This window comes from Passer domesticus, chromosome Z (genome assembly GCF_036417665.1).
Source record: "Passer domesticus isolate bPasDom1 chromosome Z, bPasDom1.hap1, whole genome shotgun sequence".
NCBI classification, from domain to species: domain Eukaryota; kingdom Metazoa; phylum Chordata; class Aves; order Passeriformes; family Passeridae; genus Passer; species Passer domesticus.
The window spans coordinates 70,805,635-70,821,436 of NC_087512.1; the positions used below are offsets into that span (position 1 = coordinate 70,805,635).

The 15,802-nt window shown below is 38.0% G+C and overlaps 1 protein-coding gene and 1 long non-coding RNA gene across 6 annotated transcripts in view; one reads left to right on the top strand and one right to left on the bottom strand.

Moving 5' to 3' along the window:
* The window catches only part of LOC135290947 (atrial natriuretic peptide receptor 2-like), a 39,446-nt gene extending 27,620 nt beyond the window's left edge, over positions 1-11,826 (top strand). For 3 of the 5 annotated variants that reach the window (XM_064404963.1, XM_064404964.1, XM_064404965.1), the window contains 7 exons: positions 875-968; positions 1,786-1,873; positions 2,629-2,768; positions 5,521-5,673; positions 6,314-6,412; positions 8,606-8,697; positions 9,251-11,826. In XM_064404963.1, coding sequence (XP_064261033.1) covers positions 875-968; positions 1,786-1,873; positions 2,629-2,768; positions 5,521-5,673; positions 6,314-6,412; positions 8,606-8,697; positions 9,251-9,400 — 816 coding nt within the window. In that variant the 3' untranslated portion in view covers positions 9,401-11,826. Of the gene's footprint in view, positions 1-874; positions 969-1,785; positions 1,874-2,628; positions 2,769-5,196; positions 5,325-5,520; positions 5,674-6,313; positions 6,413-8,182; positions 8,439-8,605; positions 8,698-9,250 lie in introns of those variants that run through there. The other 2 variants (XR_010353778.1, XR_010353779.1) reach the window with 2 other exon arrangements.
* On the bottom strand, positions 7,289-9,671 carry LOC135290949 (uncharacterized). Its single transcript, XR_010353780.1, has 4 exons — positions 9,641-9,671; positions 9,275-9,467; positions 7,665-7,798; positions 7,289-7,498 (listed from the first exon to the last, which is right to left on the bottom strand). It is a non-coding gene; the product is annotated as an uncharacterized LOC135290949 (long non-coding RNA).
* Positions 11,827-15,802: the final 3,976 nt, after the last annotated feature.

Genomic DNA, 15,802 nt, shown 5'->3' on the forward strand with positions numbered 1-15,802 from the left:
AGGGGTTTTTTTTTTTGGTTTTTTTTTTTGTTTGTTTTTTTTTTTTTTTTGTTTTTTTTGTTTTTGTTTGGTTTGGTTTGGTTTGGGTTTTTTTGTTGTTGTTTTTTTTTTTTTTTTAATCTTATATCCCTTGTTTGGAAAAAATATCCACAGTTATTTGTCCACTTCTGTTGGGATGACTGTAGCTGCAGTTCTGCTTGGAACCCAGCTTTTCTTCTCATTCAGTTTTTTAACTTTCTCAATTTCTTTGGGGCTGAACATCTTTTTGGTCTGTCAAATGTTGTTTGCAAACTATATTCCCCTTTTCCTGTGGTCCAGTGCTCTTATAGTACCCCAAATATGGAATCCCTGCATGCTACAAATAGCATGTTTATAAATAATTTTGAGCAGAGTATCTCGAGCCCATCATCAGACAAGGAAGATCCCTGCCTCCAGACTATTGCCTCACAGAAGAGGGGTGCAAAAAGCAAAGCACAGACTAGCATAGCAAGATAGTTTATGAAAGCATTGTGAGTTTTTGATAAAAGTTTGAGACTTAGATACTTTTTGTTTTGTTAAGATTTTGTCTGTACGTTGCTCTCTGCATTGGATTTGGCCCCTCAAGTTTGCATGAAATTTGAAAGGTCTGAAATTGCCTTCTGCTGTCTTGTATGTAAGCAAAAACCTCAAGTCTAAATTAATAAATTTACTTGAGGAGAAACTTGATCTTTGGGTTTTGTAAAAAAGTGTTAGGTGTCTTAGGCCTTTGTCCTTTTTTATCTCTGAATGTTTTCAAAGCAGAATCATTCAAATACTTAAATCCTATCCATCTAGGCATCTGTTTCAGTAAAAAAATGAATTTCTGAAAAATTTTACAAAATCCTCTATTATTTAGATGGAGAAATATAACAAACATCTGGAGATACTGGTTTCTGAGAGAACCCAGGATTTAATGCATGAAAAACAGAAGACTGATCGTCTGTTGTACAGTAAGTTATAAAGAAAAAAATACTGGATATTCTTCTCAATAATAATTTTATTTCAGCTTTCTAACTACAAACAAGAATCCTTTAATAGGTGATTATTTAATAGGTAACACTTAGCTAGCAAAGAATGAATATACTTGTTTCTTGCAAAGCTGGAAAGATATTTTGCTACTTTCTGTATTTACCCCCAAAAAATCAGTACACTCATCTGAGAGCTATGGCACAAAATCCATAGTGCTCTGACTTTGCATCTGTGTGGCAGGCCTTTTACATAGTTATAAATGTGGAATGGTAGTTGATTGCTTTTGATGGCAGTGTATGTTCCAGAATTCTGTAAGAAAAACAAAAGGAAAAAAAAAAAGAGATGGAGTAGCATATAAGAAAGCAAAAAACAAAGGGATGTAAAAGTCCAAGATAGGGGGAACAAATACAATTTGAAAAAAAACAGAACAGGGAAGAGATAGTAACCAAAAAATAACATAGGTAGAAAGCACTAGCAAAGAGTTAACAAAGAGAGAATTAGTTAAATTCTAGATCACACCATTAGAATCTAACCTTACTCTTTCTTGAAATGTATAGATACTGGTTTGTTTTGCCTAAAATTTGTGGGCCATGTGAAGAATCTGGATGTGTTATCAATGATATTTATTGTGAATTCTCACATTACAGCAGAGCAGATTTTGATGCCAAAGTGTGTTTTCACCTTCATAATATTTTGCATTTATGAACATTTTTTTGTGTGCATTTAAACCAGCATGTTATATTTAATATGTTATTTTATCCACGTAAAAAGATTACAATGTTCTACTTTCTACAACAGGTATGTTGCCAAAACAAGTAGCAGATGATCTCAGGCAGGGAAAACAGGCACAAGCTCAAAGTTATTCAAGTGCCACCATCTTCTTCAGGTAAATAAAAAATGAAAGATAGGACTAGAACGGTCTCCTACAGAAGATATTCCTAGGCTTCCAGTGGAGGTGAAGCTCTTAACTGAGTACAGAATTTCTATCTAAACTGCCACCTATTACAATAGGTGATTCTACAAAATAGCGTCTTTCAAAATTCTCACACCTCCCTATTTTTCATTAGAATTACTTAAATAAAAAATGACATTACTCTAACGAACAGCAGCACATCACTTTACACGTGTTACTTGTTTCATAAAATAGGTCTATGTTTCATAAAATGGTCTAAGTAAAAAATCCACCATTTAGCCTGTGTAAAGAATATTTGTCTAACCTTAGAGTCCACATGGATTTATAGTTTTAATTTTTTATGCGTGCAGGAAGCAACATACAAATGACATGCCTTCACTAGTCATAAAAGAACAGATATCAAGTTCCCTTTTTTTTTCTTAATTTATAAGTAACCCAAAACAGAAGACTGCTTAGTCTGTTGCAGATTAAAGTCTACCTGCAAAAATCCTTTCTTGCACTGCTAAGCAAAAAGACTTAGGTCAGTCTGTCCTTTTAAATGGAAGGAGACTTTTGTAAATTTAAATAAATGAAGACAAAACTATCCAATAAGAATCTTCATAAAAGAATTATTGAAAAGAGAAGGTTGATGTAATTGCATTGAGAAATTTTTACTCTGTGTTTAAGATTATTAACCAGGAACGATGAGGATGGTGGATGATTATGCTCTTTCTTTTGTGTTTTAACAGTGACATTGTTGGCTTCACTGAGCTGTCCAGCAGCAGCACACCATACCAAGTGGTAGATCTCTTGAACAAGCTTTATACCACTTTTGATGAAATCATAGACAACTATGATGTCTATAAAGTGGAGACAATAGGAGATGCCTGTAAGCTCCTTGAGATGATGGGGCCTGGGGCCTGGTGCATCAGGATAGAGACTCGCCAATGACAAGAAACAACTGCTGAAGGAGATTTGGAAACCTTCTTATGACTGGGAAGACCAAATAAAACAATTAGGAGATGAGTTCTATCAGAGCCCTAGCAAACATTAGGGACATTTTCCTGCATACATTTAATTTGTGTAGTTAAAAAGTGTTGTGAATGGGACAAATTAATAGAGTAAAATACCGCTGCTGTTTATTTGGTTCCTATTACTAGTGAGGTCAGAGTTTAAGTTTTGACAGCAGATTAATCTCAGTTGGCAACTTCTGTATCAGAGGAACACAACTAAAAAAAGTTTCTTCTACATGAGATCATACGTGCCATACCCTAAGCTTTATTATCTGTCTTTTTTGCAAAGACCCTAACAATCTTCTTTCTGCTAATACATTGTAGGGGCTTGACTGCCTCTTCTCTTTTGCCTCTTTTCTTTTGAAGGAAAATGGCTTTATATTTGCTACCATGGCAATCTGCTGGTGATAGACTATGATTATAATTGAGTTCTGTAAAACCTAATGAAATCTAACAGGGTTTTTGGATGAGACAGACAGAATTCCTGTAAGAGATGGGGAATAAAAAAGCCCACTCATTTTTCTCCATGGAACTGATGAACACATTCTTGAGCATAAAATTCCTGAACAAATGCACCCCATAGATCCCTAAAAGACCGGTTTCTTGCCCTACACAGTAACAGAATCAAAGAATCATAGAATATCCTAGTTGGAAGGGATTCACAAAGATCATAGAGTCCAACTCCTGGCCCTGCACAGGACCATCCTCAAGAGTCATACCATGTGCCTGACAATGTTGTCCAAACGCTTCTTGAGCTGTCAGGCTTGGTGCTGTGACCAGTTTGCTGGGGACCTCTTCCAGTGCCCAACCACCCTCTGGATGAAGAGTGTTTTCCTAATATCCAATCTAAACACAATCCTGACACCACTTCAGGGCATTCCCTCAGGTCCTGTCACTATCACCTCAGAGAAGATATCAGTGCCTGTCCCTCCTCTTCCCCTTATGAGGAGGCTGTAACTGCAGCGAGGTCTCCCCGCAGTCTCCTCCAGGTTGAACAGACCAAGTGACCTCAGCCACTCCTCACATGGCTTCATCCCAAGGCACTTCACCTTCCTTGTGGCCTCCTTTGTACACTCTCTAACAGCTCAATGTTTTTTTTGTGTTGTGTCACCAGAACTGCCCCCAGCACTCGAGGCTGTCCCAGTGCAGAGCAGAGCAGGACAATCCCCTCCCTTGCCCGGCTGTGATGCTGTGCCTGATGCACCCCAGGACACTGCTGGCTTATGTTCAGCTTAACCAGGACCCCCAGGTCCCTTTCCTGCACTCATTTCTGCTTTCCAGCCCCTCCTTTCCCAGTCTGTCTGCACATCCAGGGTTGCCCCATCCCAGAAGCAGAATCTAATTATTTTCCTTCTTAAACATAAAGCTGGTGATTGCCCAGTCCTCTGATTTCTCAAGGTCTCAGCAGGGCCTTTCTGCTTGTGAGGCAATTTAGTAGCATCAGCAGATTTATTAACCCTTCCAGTTCTGTGTCCAAGCCATTTATGGAGATGAAGAGCACATGGCTGAGCATGGAGCCCTGTGGAGCCCCCAGTATGATGTCACCCTATTCAGGCATCCCCTTTGTGCCTGATCCCTGAGCCAGTTGCTCACCTATAATTTGTTTGTCCAGCTGCGTGCCAGACAGTTTGTCCAGAAGTATCCTGGTGGAAGCCGTATAAAAAGCTTTACTGGAATCCAAAAAATAACATCAACTTCCTTCCCTTGATCACCTGGGTTGGTTATCCTGTCATAAAAGAAAATCAGATGTGATAATCAGGGCTTTCTGCTCATGAAACCATGCTGGCTGTGACAAATGACTATGTTATCATTCAGGTATTTTTCATTATGTCCCAGAAAAATTTCTCCAAAATTCTGCTGGGCACTGAAGTGAAAGGGACAGGCCTGTAGTTTGCAGAGTCATCCCTCTTGCCATTCTTAAAATTCTTGAAAGAATTGGCAGAAGAAATTCTTCTGCCATTCTTGAAAGCTTTGCCAGCTTCCTGTAGACCAGGACCTTTCCAGATCTCCATGACCATTCAAAAAGCATTTTCAGAAATCTTACAATGATTTCACCAATTCTTTGAGTACTATGGGATGAATCTCATCATGTGCCATAGATTTACAGGGCTCAAACTAGAGCAGCAAATCCCACATAAATGCAGGGTTTAGTGGGAGTTTATCATACTCACAGTTGTGGTTGTCCAGCTCAGCACTCTAGGACCCCAAGATCCCATCATCAGTTTTTAAAGCATAGTGCAGGAAGCATAGGAGAATGCCCAGTTGGAGTCATTGCCTTTTTTTATAATATCTGCCCAATGACAGAAGGCGCTGAACAGCCACGTTTGCACTGCCTGTCCCACTTTAACCATTCTCAGTGGAGGGGAGGATGAAGTAAGAAAGGATTGGAGGGAATAAAATAAGAAGGAAATACAACATTTTTCCTACCTAAGGTAATTCCACACATGGGCCATTACCCTAGCAGCCATTTGTTTCTGGTTTTCTTTGCTCAGCAGGCACAACTGTGCCTTGGGATATGAAGGAATAGGGCTTCTTCCTTTTTATTTTTTTTGTTTTATTGTAGGCAGCATACTTTAGTAAATCTATGTGTAATGCCAAAGATTAACACAGTTGCATTGTTGTGTTAAGACATGGTGGTGTCAGGAGTACCCAAGGAGAATGGGATCCTTCATGCTGGTGAGATTGCAAGCATGGCTTTAGACCTTCTGGATGTCTGCAGGACTTTTAAGATCCCACACAAGCCTAACACCCTTCTAAAGATAAGAGCAGGAATACATTCAGGTATGTTGAGAAAGCTGCAAAAGGGTCATCCTCTGGTCTTACAAATGCATCTGTAGTGGCCATTTCCTCCCCATTAAAAATAAAATTAATTTTTTGATACGCAGTGGAACAAAACATAGAGGTCATCCCAAAAGAATAAGTTATTGGATACATGGGATATTTGTACCTCAGTTTTGAATACAACATTGGAAACATTCCATAGCCCCCATGTCTTTGTTGATGTGAGTTAGAACTGCCATTCTGTGTCTGTTACTTGTCCTTATCAGCTGTTCTTTTCTCAAAACAGTGAGTTGTTTCTTGACAATCTGATCCACCCTTCACTCTCAGACTCCTAGCTCCCTGATTTAATCTGATATATGGTTGCAATTCCTTCTTGATAGACTGCCAGAGCTGGACATGTCCTGTGCCCAGGACAGCATCTGCCAACAAGTCAGTGTACATTGTCTTACCAAGAAATTTTATCTTCTATGTTTTAAATCACTTGTAAAACAGATTTGTAATCCATGTAAAGACAATACTGACACTCAGTCTTTATCTGATAGATAACAGATTTAAGATAGTGTAGGAAGCAACCACAAGGCTGTATGACTGATTATGTGATTTATAAACACAAAATGTCTTACTTTCCATTTCTTAACAGGGGCAGTTGTAGCTGGTGTTGTTGGAACCAAAATGCCACGGTACTGTTTATTTGGAGATACTGTGAACACAGCTTCTAGGATGGAATCTACCAGTGAAGGTAATAAGGAACAAACTGCAGATGGTGTTTTAATCACCCCTGTATTAGTTCTTAAAAAAATGTTAGGCTGAGTTTTGAGTCCTGACCTATTCAAATTATTCTGAATCCTGGAAAGAGATTCTTGGTTTCTGGGTCCAGTCTGCCTAGGGACAAATTATTGAGTGATACCCTCTACAACTGTTTTTGTAATCAGATCCCCTTATTTCTCAAGTCTTGGGAATGGATTTTTGTGGTTTTGAAATTCTCTACATTAAAAAAGTGTTGGAATAAAACAAAATGAGAGGCAAGTGGTTATGTTCACTGTTTCTATTTGTTCCTGGCACCCAGCTGGATTTAGGGTAAGAGTATTTCATTGCTCCTGTTTTGCTGCTGATAACTTTCTCTAATAGAGAACACAGGAAACAGTATCATGGGAGCTGTGTCTGTGTTCAACCAGTATAGAAGATAATGTATGTGCCTTCTAGAAAAGAGTTTAAACATAAATTTTGTGGAGGTATTCTCACTGCTTCTTCCTAAGAGATAACAGAGCTCCAAGTTTACTTAGAAAAAATTCATCTTTAGCCAATATGAATATTTGAAACTCAGATTCTGAAATATTTTAGCTGATATAGTGGTTCAATGTCTTAGAACCTTGATGTCTTGTTTCTTTACGTGAATGAAACAAGCTGAGTAGTTTTATGGCTCACATTGTGATGCATTGTAAATGAACTAGGCACACACAAGATTCTTCAAGTTAATTTAATGGTGAAAACTGATACTTTCAACATCTATCATGATCCACTAAAAACAAGGCAGAGAGGCAGAGGAATGGTCCTAAATGATGGATTTGAAAGTTTTGAAAGGATCTGAGAATCACTAGCATCCATTTCTTCTCACCATTTTATTTTTCCAAAGCAAATGCTAACCTTGATGGCACACATATATCTTCATTTTCTTTCTGTCAGACTCCCAGATAACTCCTTTCATGTTCCTTGTGTCATCTTATCTGAACGCCTTTAAAACTAATACATTCAAAATCTGCTTCCATCATTCATAGGTTATCTTTTGTTCTGTATGCCAGTCTCTTTCTCAGATGGTGCATCAGCACTATAGACATAGAAATAAAACCAGAGCATTTATCTTTCAAGCATTTATTTTCTTTCCCTCTTTTTCTGGCCACATACACCTTAAATTATATTACCAAGTTTTAACCCTAAGATGATTGCTTTAAAATAGATTAATTACTAGCAATGCGCACTAAAAATGCTATCACCTGGAATTTGAGTGCTAGTGTCCTGTTCTCAAGCAAGATGACAAGTTGAAATACAATGAATCTTCAAAGAATAGTTCTGAGATATGTATCTATTTGAAACATAGATCTCCTGGTCTACAGGCAGTGTTCTGTGACTAAAAAACATTTAAATAAATAAAAGTGGACATTATAGAACTGTCATTTTCTAATATAACAAAAATCAGTTAGACAATCTTAGCCAGTCCCACTATCACCTAGGATGTTTTTTAAACAAAAAAAGCATAATGATTGGAATGTTACAGGTGAAAAAACCTTTTAATATTTTTTTTTTTAATTTCGGCAAAATTTTGGTTTCTGGCAAAATTTTGGTTTCCATCATATCTGTCTTTCTTGGTCCTTCCTCCATCACTTGCAAAAGGCAAGACAAGTGAGGTTTACATGGTTTACCTGAAGAAAAAATTTCAACTAAGGAAAATCATAATGTTAAAAAATTGTGGAGTTATGTTAATATCATCTCTTCCAACTGTCTTAAATTACAGGTTTGGAGTCAGAGCAACGGTGGCTGTTTCTTTAGTGTTTAGACTTTGCTGAAAACTAAATGTCCTTAGAAAGCACTGGCTCTTTGTTGACCAGGAGGTAGAACTGTGTATAGTTTTCTTTACCAGATGAAGAGGATGTTCATCAGTAGCACAGATAGACAACTGTGAAGAGTACAAAAATATTATTAGATGCAGAATGTGAAGAGTAGTGTTTGTTGACAGCGCCATATTTCTCCTGAGATGCTCTCACAAACAGGCAAGTATAATGGAGCTTATGTGCAAGAAATGGAATGAAAGACTTGGGAAAAAAAACAACAAGAGAGAGTTCATTAATGAATCTTGAAATTTTGACACACTTTGGGAGATGGATCTGTCTTAGATGTACAAACTGTTTGCTAATATGATATTTATCTTTCTTTCCAGCTCTTAAAATACAGTGTAGTTCAAGTGCATACCAGCTGTTGGAGCAGATTGGAGAGTATGTGTTAGTATGCCGTGGGAATTTACAAGTCAAGGTGTGTATGCAACATTTATACTCAGCTTTTCAGAGAGGAGAGTGTGAAAGTACTCTGGAGTCCTTGAATTTTAACCCATGCAGTCCCCTATATTTTCTAGTCCTCTATATCTCACAGTACTTTGGTTAGACTAATTCCCATACCTGAAGAGAGCATGTTCAGATTTTAAGCCAGGATCAATTTCATGGACTTGTTCATGGGACAAGTCAGAGACAAAGGACTTAGTCAAGATTGGAAGACCTGCATGGCACATTCACTGTCATGACTGCTTGAAATCAAAAAAGGTCCTTCACAGACGTCACAAATCATCATGCAAGTTCCACAAGAGAATTAACATACTTGTGGACCCAGTTTTGGATGGGACTTCAAAGATTTTTTTTTAATCGATACTACTGCTATTATCTTTTAAGGAAAGGTTTTATGCCTCATTTTTCCTCTATGTAAAGTCGCTGACAGGCACATATTTCTCCTTTTGGGACTTGTTTTGTGTTGTAGTCAGAAAATTATTTCATAAATGACAGTTTATAACCCTATGACTAATATTCTTTCTTAGGGGAAAGGAGACATGGTCACATACTGGCTTGAAGGTAAGAAAGCTTCTGTCACCCAGAAGGCAGCCACCAGCACTTCTGTGACTCCACAAGATGCCAACAGAGTTTCATACAGTCTGATACCAGGTGTCCTTCCTAGTGACCCTCTCTGAAGTCCTGCTTCCTAGTCACTAATTACTCCAGTATCCCTTTTGCTGTTAGGTCTATTAGGTCATCCTGCTGAATTAGAAAATTAGAAAAGAGATAATACGCCCCATTTAGCCTTGTGAATGTAAATAAGGCCTAGTTCAGGCCTTATTTACAGATGTTTCTCCCAGCAGTGGCACTGGAAATACAAAAGAAAGCAAAAACCCATCTTAAGGAATAAAACATAGAAACGGCCCACCAGCTACCAGAGCAGAAAGTAGCTCCCGGTGTTACTTCTTTGGTAGCGAATGCTCAGCCAGCAGCCACCATGACCTCAAAATCAGCTGGTTGGACATTCCAGCCTGTGAGACATTCCATTCCTGCTCCCACAGGAAGGGAGACAGTATAGTGCTGCTGTTTAGTTGTATCATAAACCCTGTGTGCATGGTTGGTTTTGTGCTGTGAAAGGGAAAAATGAAGTGTGTGTTGTGTGAGGAAGTAAGATCCATCAAAGGAGAAGGATGAAAAAAAGAGCGGAGAAATTATAGCGGATACAAATTGAAGCAAGTATTTGTACTCCTACTTCCATTTAAATCTCCACTGTCTGGGGCATAGAAAGAAGAATTAAGTCTGGTGTGTTTCCACAGAGCCAATTCCTAGTCACACCCGCCATCTTGTTGCAGAAAATCTTGGTAGAGAAATGCAAGATGTTGTGTGCTGTTGCTAAACAGGGTAAAGTTCACTACAACTGCTCTTGTCTTTGGCTTCTCTGGGATTTCTCTGAAAAACAGCTCTTAACATTAGCTGAAGTTTTTGCTTTGACTAAACTGGTGGTGAACCTACTGTTGCTGGATAGCTGTCTGTCAGTGAAATCAGTCAGCCCTCTGAGTCACTGTGTAATTTAGGACACAGTTTAGGAAAGGTCATTCCTGAGCCAGCATTTCCTGTAAAGAGAGAAGCATCACTACAAGCCGAGTAATTTCTAAATGAGCATGATTCTGTGAGCATTGCTGGTATTGGCTTTCTTTGAACACTTAGCCTTTCAGGGCTAATCTATTTTGAAAAGTTTAGCCTGTTCCTGTTCAACTGGTTAACAAACAATCTAACAGAATAAGTGAAACTAAGAGACAAAGAGTCAAAGCATTTCCACCATAATGTGAACTAGACTGGATAAAGCTAATTGGGAGGAGATTAAAAGGAAGGACTTTGAGTGACATAGCACCACTTAATCCTGCTTATTCTGCTCCCTCCAGTCTGTCCCTACTTCTTAGGTACAAGTACAAAAACATGCCTGTAGTTGTAATATTTCTGGTTTAAATTTATGGAGCTTAAGGAAGCAGCTAACTATTTGTTCATGTTTCTATGTAGCTAGCATAGCTACATAGCTACACAGCTGAGCTACAACTTTTAATTCCAAGTATGTGCTACTTGACAGTGATAGGAATGTCACACTACAGTCTTCAGCTCCTGTGAGAAGTAAATGCAGCGGTAATGACAGATTTTCAGGGATGCCTAAAAAAGGTAGAAAGTTAAATACTTCCAAATTTTGGGATTTTTTTTGAACTATACAGAAAAGATGTATATCTTTCTGAGTGAAAGTAAGTCTCAGAAGACTGTGAATCTCAGTGAGGGACACAGACATAGCTGACTTTGGCATATGAGATCCCAACATAAAGTCCAGCCAAATTTTTTTAAAATCAAAATTTTTAATTAGTTTCACATTTTTTCTAAGCTTAAAAATTCCTTTCTCTTTTTAAAAATTTCATATTAGAGGTATAGTACAATTACTGGTTTTGTAATCTTAGCAGAACAAGCCTTTCAGTTATCAGTAGCCCAGAGATATCCTCTAATACAACCATTTCTTTTTCCAAATGCTTTTTATAAACTGTGAAACTGTCTGCTTTATTACAGTGCTTTACGATGTATTAAATATTCTACATTATTATCTTAATGAGCTGGCATTTGTTTACATTTTTATTAAAAAGGTGCATATCCTTAACAAATATGGATGTGAAAGTGTATGCTTTGTCCATAGTATTTCAGTTTTAACTCTTCTGCTTTATTTTAATGTTTTCTATAGAATTAAAAGATTTTTTTTAAAGTGTCTTATGAGTTTAAAACCTTCTAAATAGAAACGAGTGATGGGTGACCAACAGCAAGCTTGCTGGATTGGCAGCTTTAACCACTGATGAGTCTTTGGGTAGTATTCAAGTTCTGCTGAAGACAGCTGACTTCTGCAGTCTTAGAGCCTGGTGGTTTTCTATAAAAGAGGTACAGCCTGAAGAGTGCCTGGGTCACCCTACCTGAGTTTTATTGTTACTTTTTCTGATCTGCTCCTTCAACAGAGCATCTCCAGAGTAAGAATTATTTTCTATAGACTGTTGAATCTGTCATATCTTTCCTAAAACTTCAAGCAATAGTCCTTAGTGTCAGTTTGTCTGATGACTGTGATGATATGACTGACTTAGGAAGATAGAAGTACAGTAGTGAACATTACAGACACAAACAGAAGTGTCCTCAGTCAACTGACAATATTTTAAGATAAATCTCAGGCATTTTGACAGATGTAGTCAATGACAACAGCCATATTTCAGATGCAGGAAAACATTTACCAGCTGTAAAACTGAAGTATGATAACCAGCACAGTACTCATCTCATCTGTGAGATGCTTTAAATCAACAGAGATTCACATCCCAGATTTGGAACTAGTCAGCTAATCTAGCAAGCATTCTTTTCTAAAATGGCACTATATACTAGAAATATGTGATGTGTTCTTCCTTTTCTTGATGTTTTTATCCATGCCAGAAAATGGGAAAGCAATTGCAATAACAGACTGAAGAGGTGAAGGTGATATGTACTTTATAGATCACTTCACAGAGTGGCCATTCATTTTCTACTGTCATGCAAGGTAATATAGAGGATACTAAGACTCCATTCACAATGTGGTGATTTTATTGGAAAGATTGTGCATTCTGATTATTGTTTATTACAGCTCCATCTACCTGGAAGTGAGAATGCAGGCAGGAACATAAAAAAAAAAATCACACAACACAAAAACTGACTTATGAAAGTCTTTTATTAGATTGATAAATCTTCACTATATTGTTTCAACTTGAATATTAATGAACAGACTGAATAATCACAATATTTTTAAAAAATCACAAGTAAAGCCAAAAATTCATTAATGTATTTCCAAGTGTAAAACTTCCTAGATTTTATTCAAACAATGGGCATTGGAAAAGACTGGTTTTTTGCCACCAGAAGTTATTCTTTATCCCCTAGATTAGGTAGCAAACATATTTTACTTAGCTTGTTATTGGTGTAGGGGAGGGGGGGAATCCCAATTCCAAGGTTCTTTTTTATTTTTGCAAACAGAAAAGTTATCTGCTTCCTTGTACAGCTAATTAGTCAAATGAAATAAATTAATTTGTTTAAATAAAAGGGAAGTGAAATCAGGTGTCCTTTGCAAACAATGCAGGGGTATGAGTGTTGAGCCTGACTGTGCAGTCAAAGATGCAGTGTCTCTTTAAGATCAATGTCTGATTAGTATGAGATTTCCCCAGCTTGCAGAACATCTCTTCCACCTACTCAGACCCCTAAAAATTACTAATAGCCCTTCCATCTGAATTGACCTCAAAAGTAGAAATCTTTGGTTTTTTTAAGAGTGTCTTTCTGGGGCTGTCCTTTCAAACATGTAAAAAGACAAGGCTATGCAAGATTGTTCTGCTTATACTCCAGCTGAGCACCATCTGCTTTTCAGATAATAAGCACTTTGTCCTCCTAATTCCTCTCCCAATTCCTCCCTACTACAGTGTAAAACATTGCATTGTACAATTCTATACATTCTAAATTGGAATACAAAGATAAAATATTTTGCAATAAAATGTTTTCTCCAAATAAAATATGGGAAAATTGCCTTTCCTCCTAATAGAAATTTGGTTTTAAATTTAAATGCACTTTCAGATATAGAGATTCAACATCCAGAGTTTGAAATGTGATAGAGTGGGTGTTTAAAATTTCTTTGTGTGGGAACCCTAATGACTGAAACCTTCCAAAGAACACTCATGAGTCTTCATGATGTTATTTAATGTCCCACAGCATAGTAGCCACAGTCCTCTAGTTCACACAGGGAAAAAACCCATCCCACCTTCTTATTTGTACACCATCTTTCCACTGCACTATGTCTTAAACACATATGCAATCCTTTTTTTGGAACTTAATTGCAAGGACTGGATTCAACAGCTTTCATAGAGCACTAAGTTTGACCTGGAAGCTCCACATGAAATGTTTAGTGTTAGACCTTTGCGAAATTTGCCTTAGATTTCAACAGCAAAAAACCAAGTACTTCTTACCAAGAGTGCCAAATATGAAGCTAATATAGGAGCATCCTTATGTTCATGACTCTGCACAATTGCTGATTATTACTGCATTTCATACTAAAATACAGTGGTGTGAAAAGAAGTGTTTTGATGAGATCTAAAATCAGATCCCCACTACACGGTAATTTTTTTCCCGTAGTTCTTGTATCATGCCTTCAGGCAGGAAAACATTCTCTGGCCCTTCTTGAGGAACCATCTGGGTAAGCTACCAATGATACAATACACACAATGGAACAATGCACTAAACATACTGGTTTTGTTACCAGTTAACCTGACAAAGTAATGAAAGTGTGTGATGCCTTTTTGGTCTCTCTTGCTTTTATGAAGACCTCTTCTGTTCTACTCTCACTAAAACATGTACATAGACAGATTTTCAAAGTGTTTAACCCTTTTTTCACTCCCTGAGGAGTGAAAAGGTTGAAAAAAATTTGCTAGAAATGCATCTTTCAGAATTGACTAAAGGTTCAGGGTGTTTACCAACGTTTTGGGGAAATGTTGAATGCAAAGCACTGGAAAAGTTCAGACTTCAATTTCCAGGTATTCACAGGGGCCATACTGAAACACAGACAAGGAATATCTATTCGAAGAACTCTGTTGGAAGAACTGTGTGTTCTTAGAAAGCCACAACAGAGTCATTTTTACAATAAGATTTTTCTCCTAATGAACTGAAGGAATTTTAAATGGCAGCAATAGACTTGAGCAGAAAATCTGGGTAAGGTGTTGGAAAAACACCTTGGAGGAGATCTCAGCTTACTGTGGTGCTATGACTGTGCATTCTGTTGCCTGCCCTTGCAGGCAAATGTTTAGCATATATACACACACCCATCCAGGGTGCAGCTTGTAAGTAAAACCATTAAGCATAAACACTTCCATATATCCGACACAAGGTTAATCCATGCAACTGCTCTGAACACAAAACACACAAAGATTTAAAAACTAATGAAAGCTGATTCTTCATGTCTGGTGAAGACAATAGAGCGTCTGGAATTCTAGCACGGATAGGACTGCTAAATTAAAGGTAATGCTTACCTATGAAATTTTGCCAGGGTGCATGAAAAGTGACTTCTCAATCCACTCTCTCTGTGGTTTACAGACATAAAAGACCCCGTGCCACCAGAGAAGTAACAAACCCACTGACAGTTCTCCCTGTAGGGATTGTATGTTCAGACTGGCTGCAGAGTGGAAATGGGCTCAGCATGAGCTGCTTTGCAGCTGATGCCCCATGCCATGTGTCAAGACAATACCTCTAGCCTATATATTAGGAAACTCCTCTACAAGTTTTAATACAATTTATATTAGAAGCATCAACAGAAACCTTCCAGGACTCAAAAGTTTCCTATGCCATGACTTTACTGGCAACATGCTGAGAGTCAAGGTCTTATGTGCTAATTGTGCTCTGCAAGTAAATAGGCTAGACCCCACACAAACATGAAAATCAGGTTGGCAGTGCTTTGTGACCTGACAGTAACCCACCTCTGACCCATGGCAGAATCCAAAGCTTGTGCTGCAAGAGCTGACAATATAACTGAATGTCTCAACATAACAGTTTAGATTGGATGGATGATGTAGTGTCAAATTCTCCCATCCTGGCCAAACACAGGAGCTCACTCCGTGAAGTCTGGTATGTAGCAGCACATATGGTGAGAGGGGGTCACAGTAGCTATTACTCCACTAAATTACAACATAATAAATAGCTACTGGAGCCAGGACTGCAGAGAGTTTGGATCAGAGGGGGAGGAACTGCCTCTGCAAGAGTGTGACTTTTCTACAGAATGCAGATCAAGAGTACAACACAGTGCAGAGGGACACACTCTGAGCACTCAACCCTTACTTATTCAGTTCCAGGCCAAAAGGACCGGCTATTGTTTTGCACTCAGGAGGACAAAGTGCATACTGATTGAAATTTCAAATTGTCTTGTAAAGACTCTGCAGTGATCAGCTTGTATGACTGTAACAATGCTACTTACGACAACAGAAATTTAAACAAAGCAACACAAAATTGCCCTTTGTTGATCTGCATATCATATTGTCTCTTAAGATAAACTACAC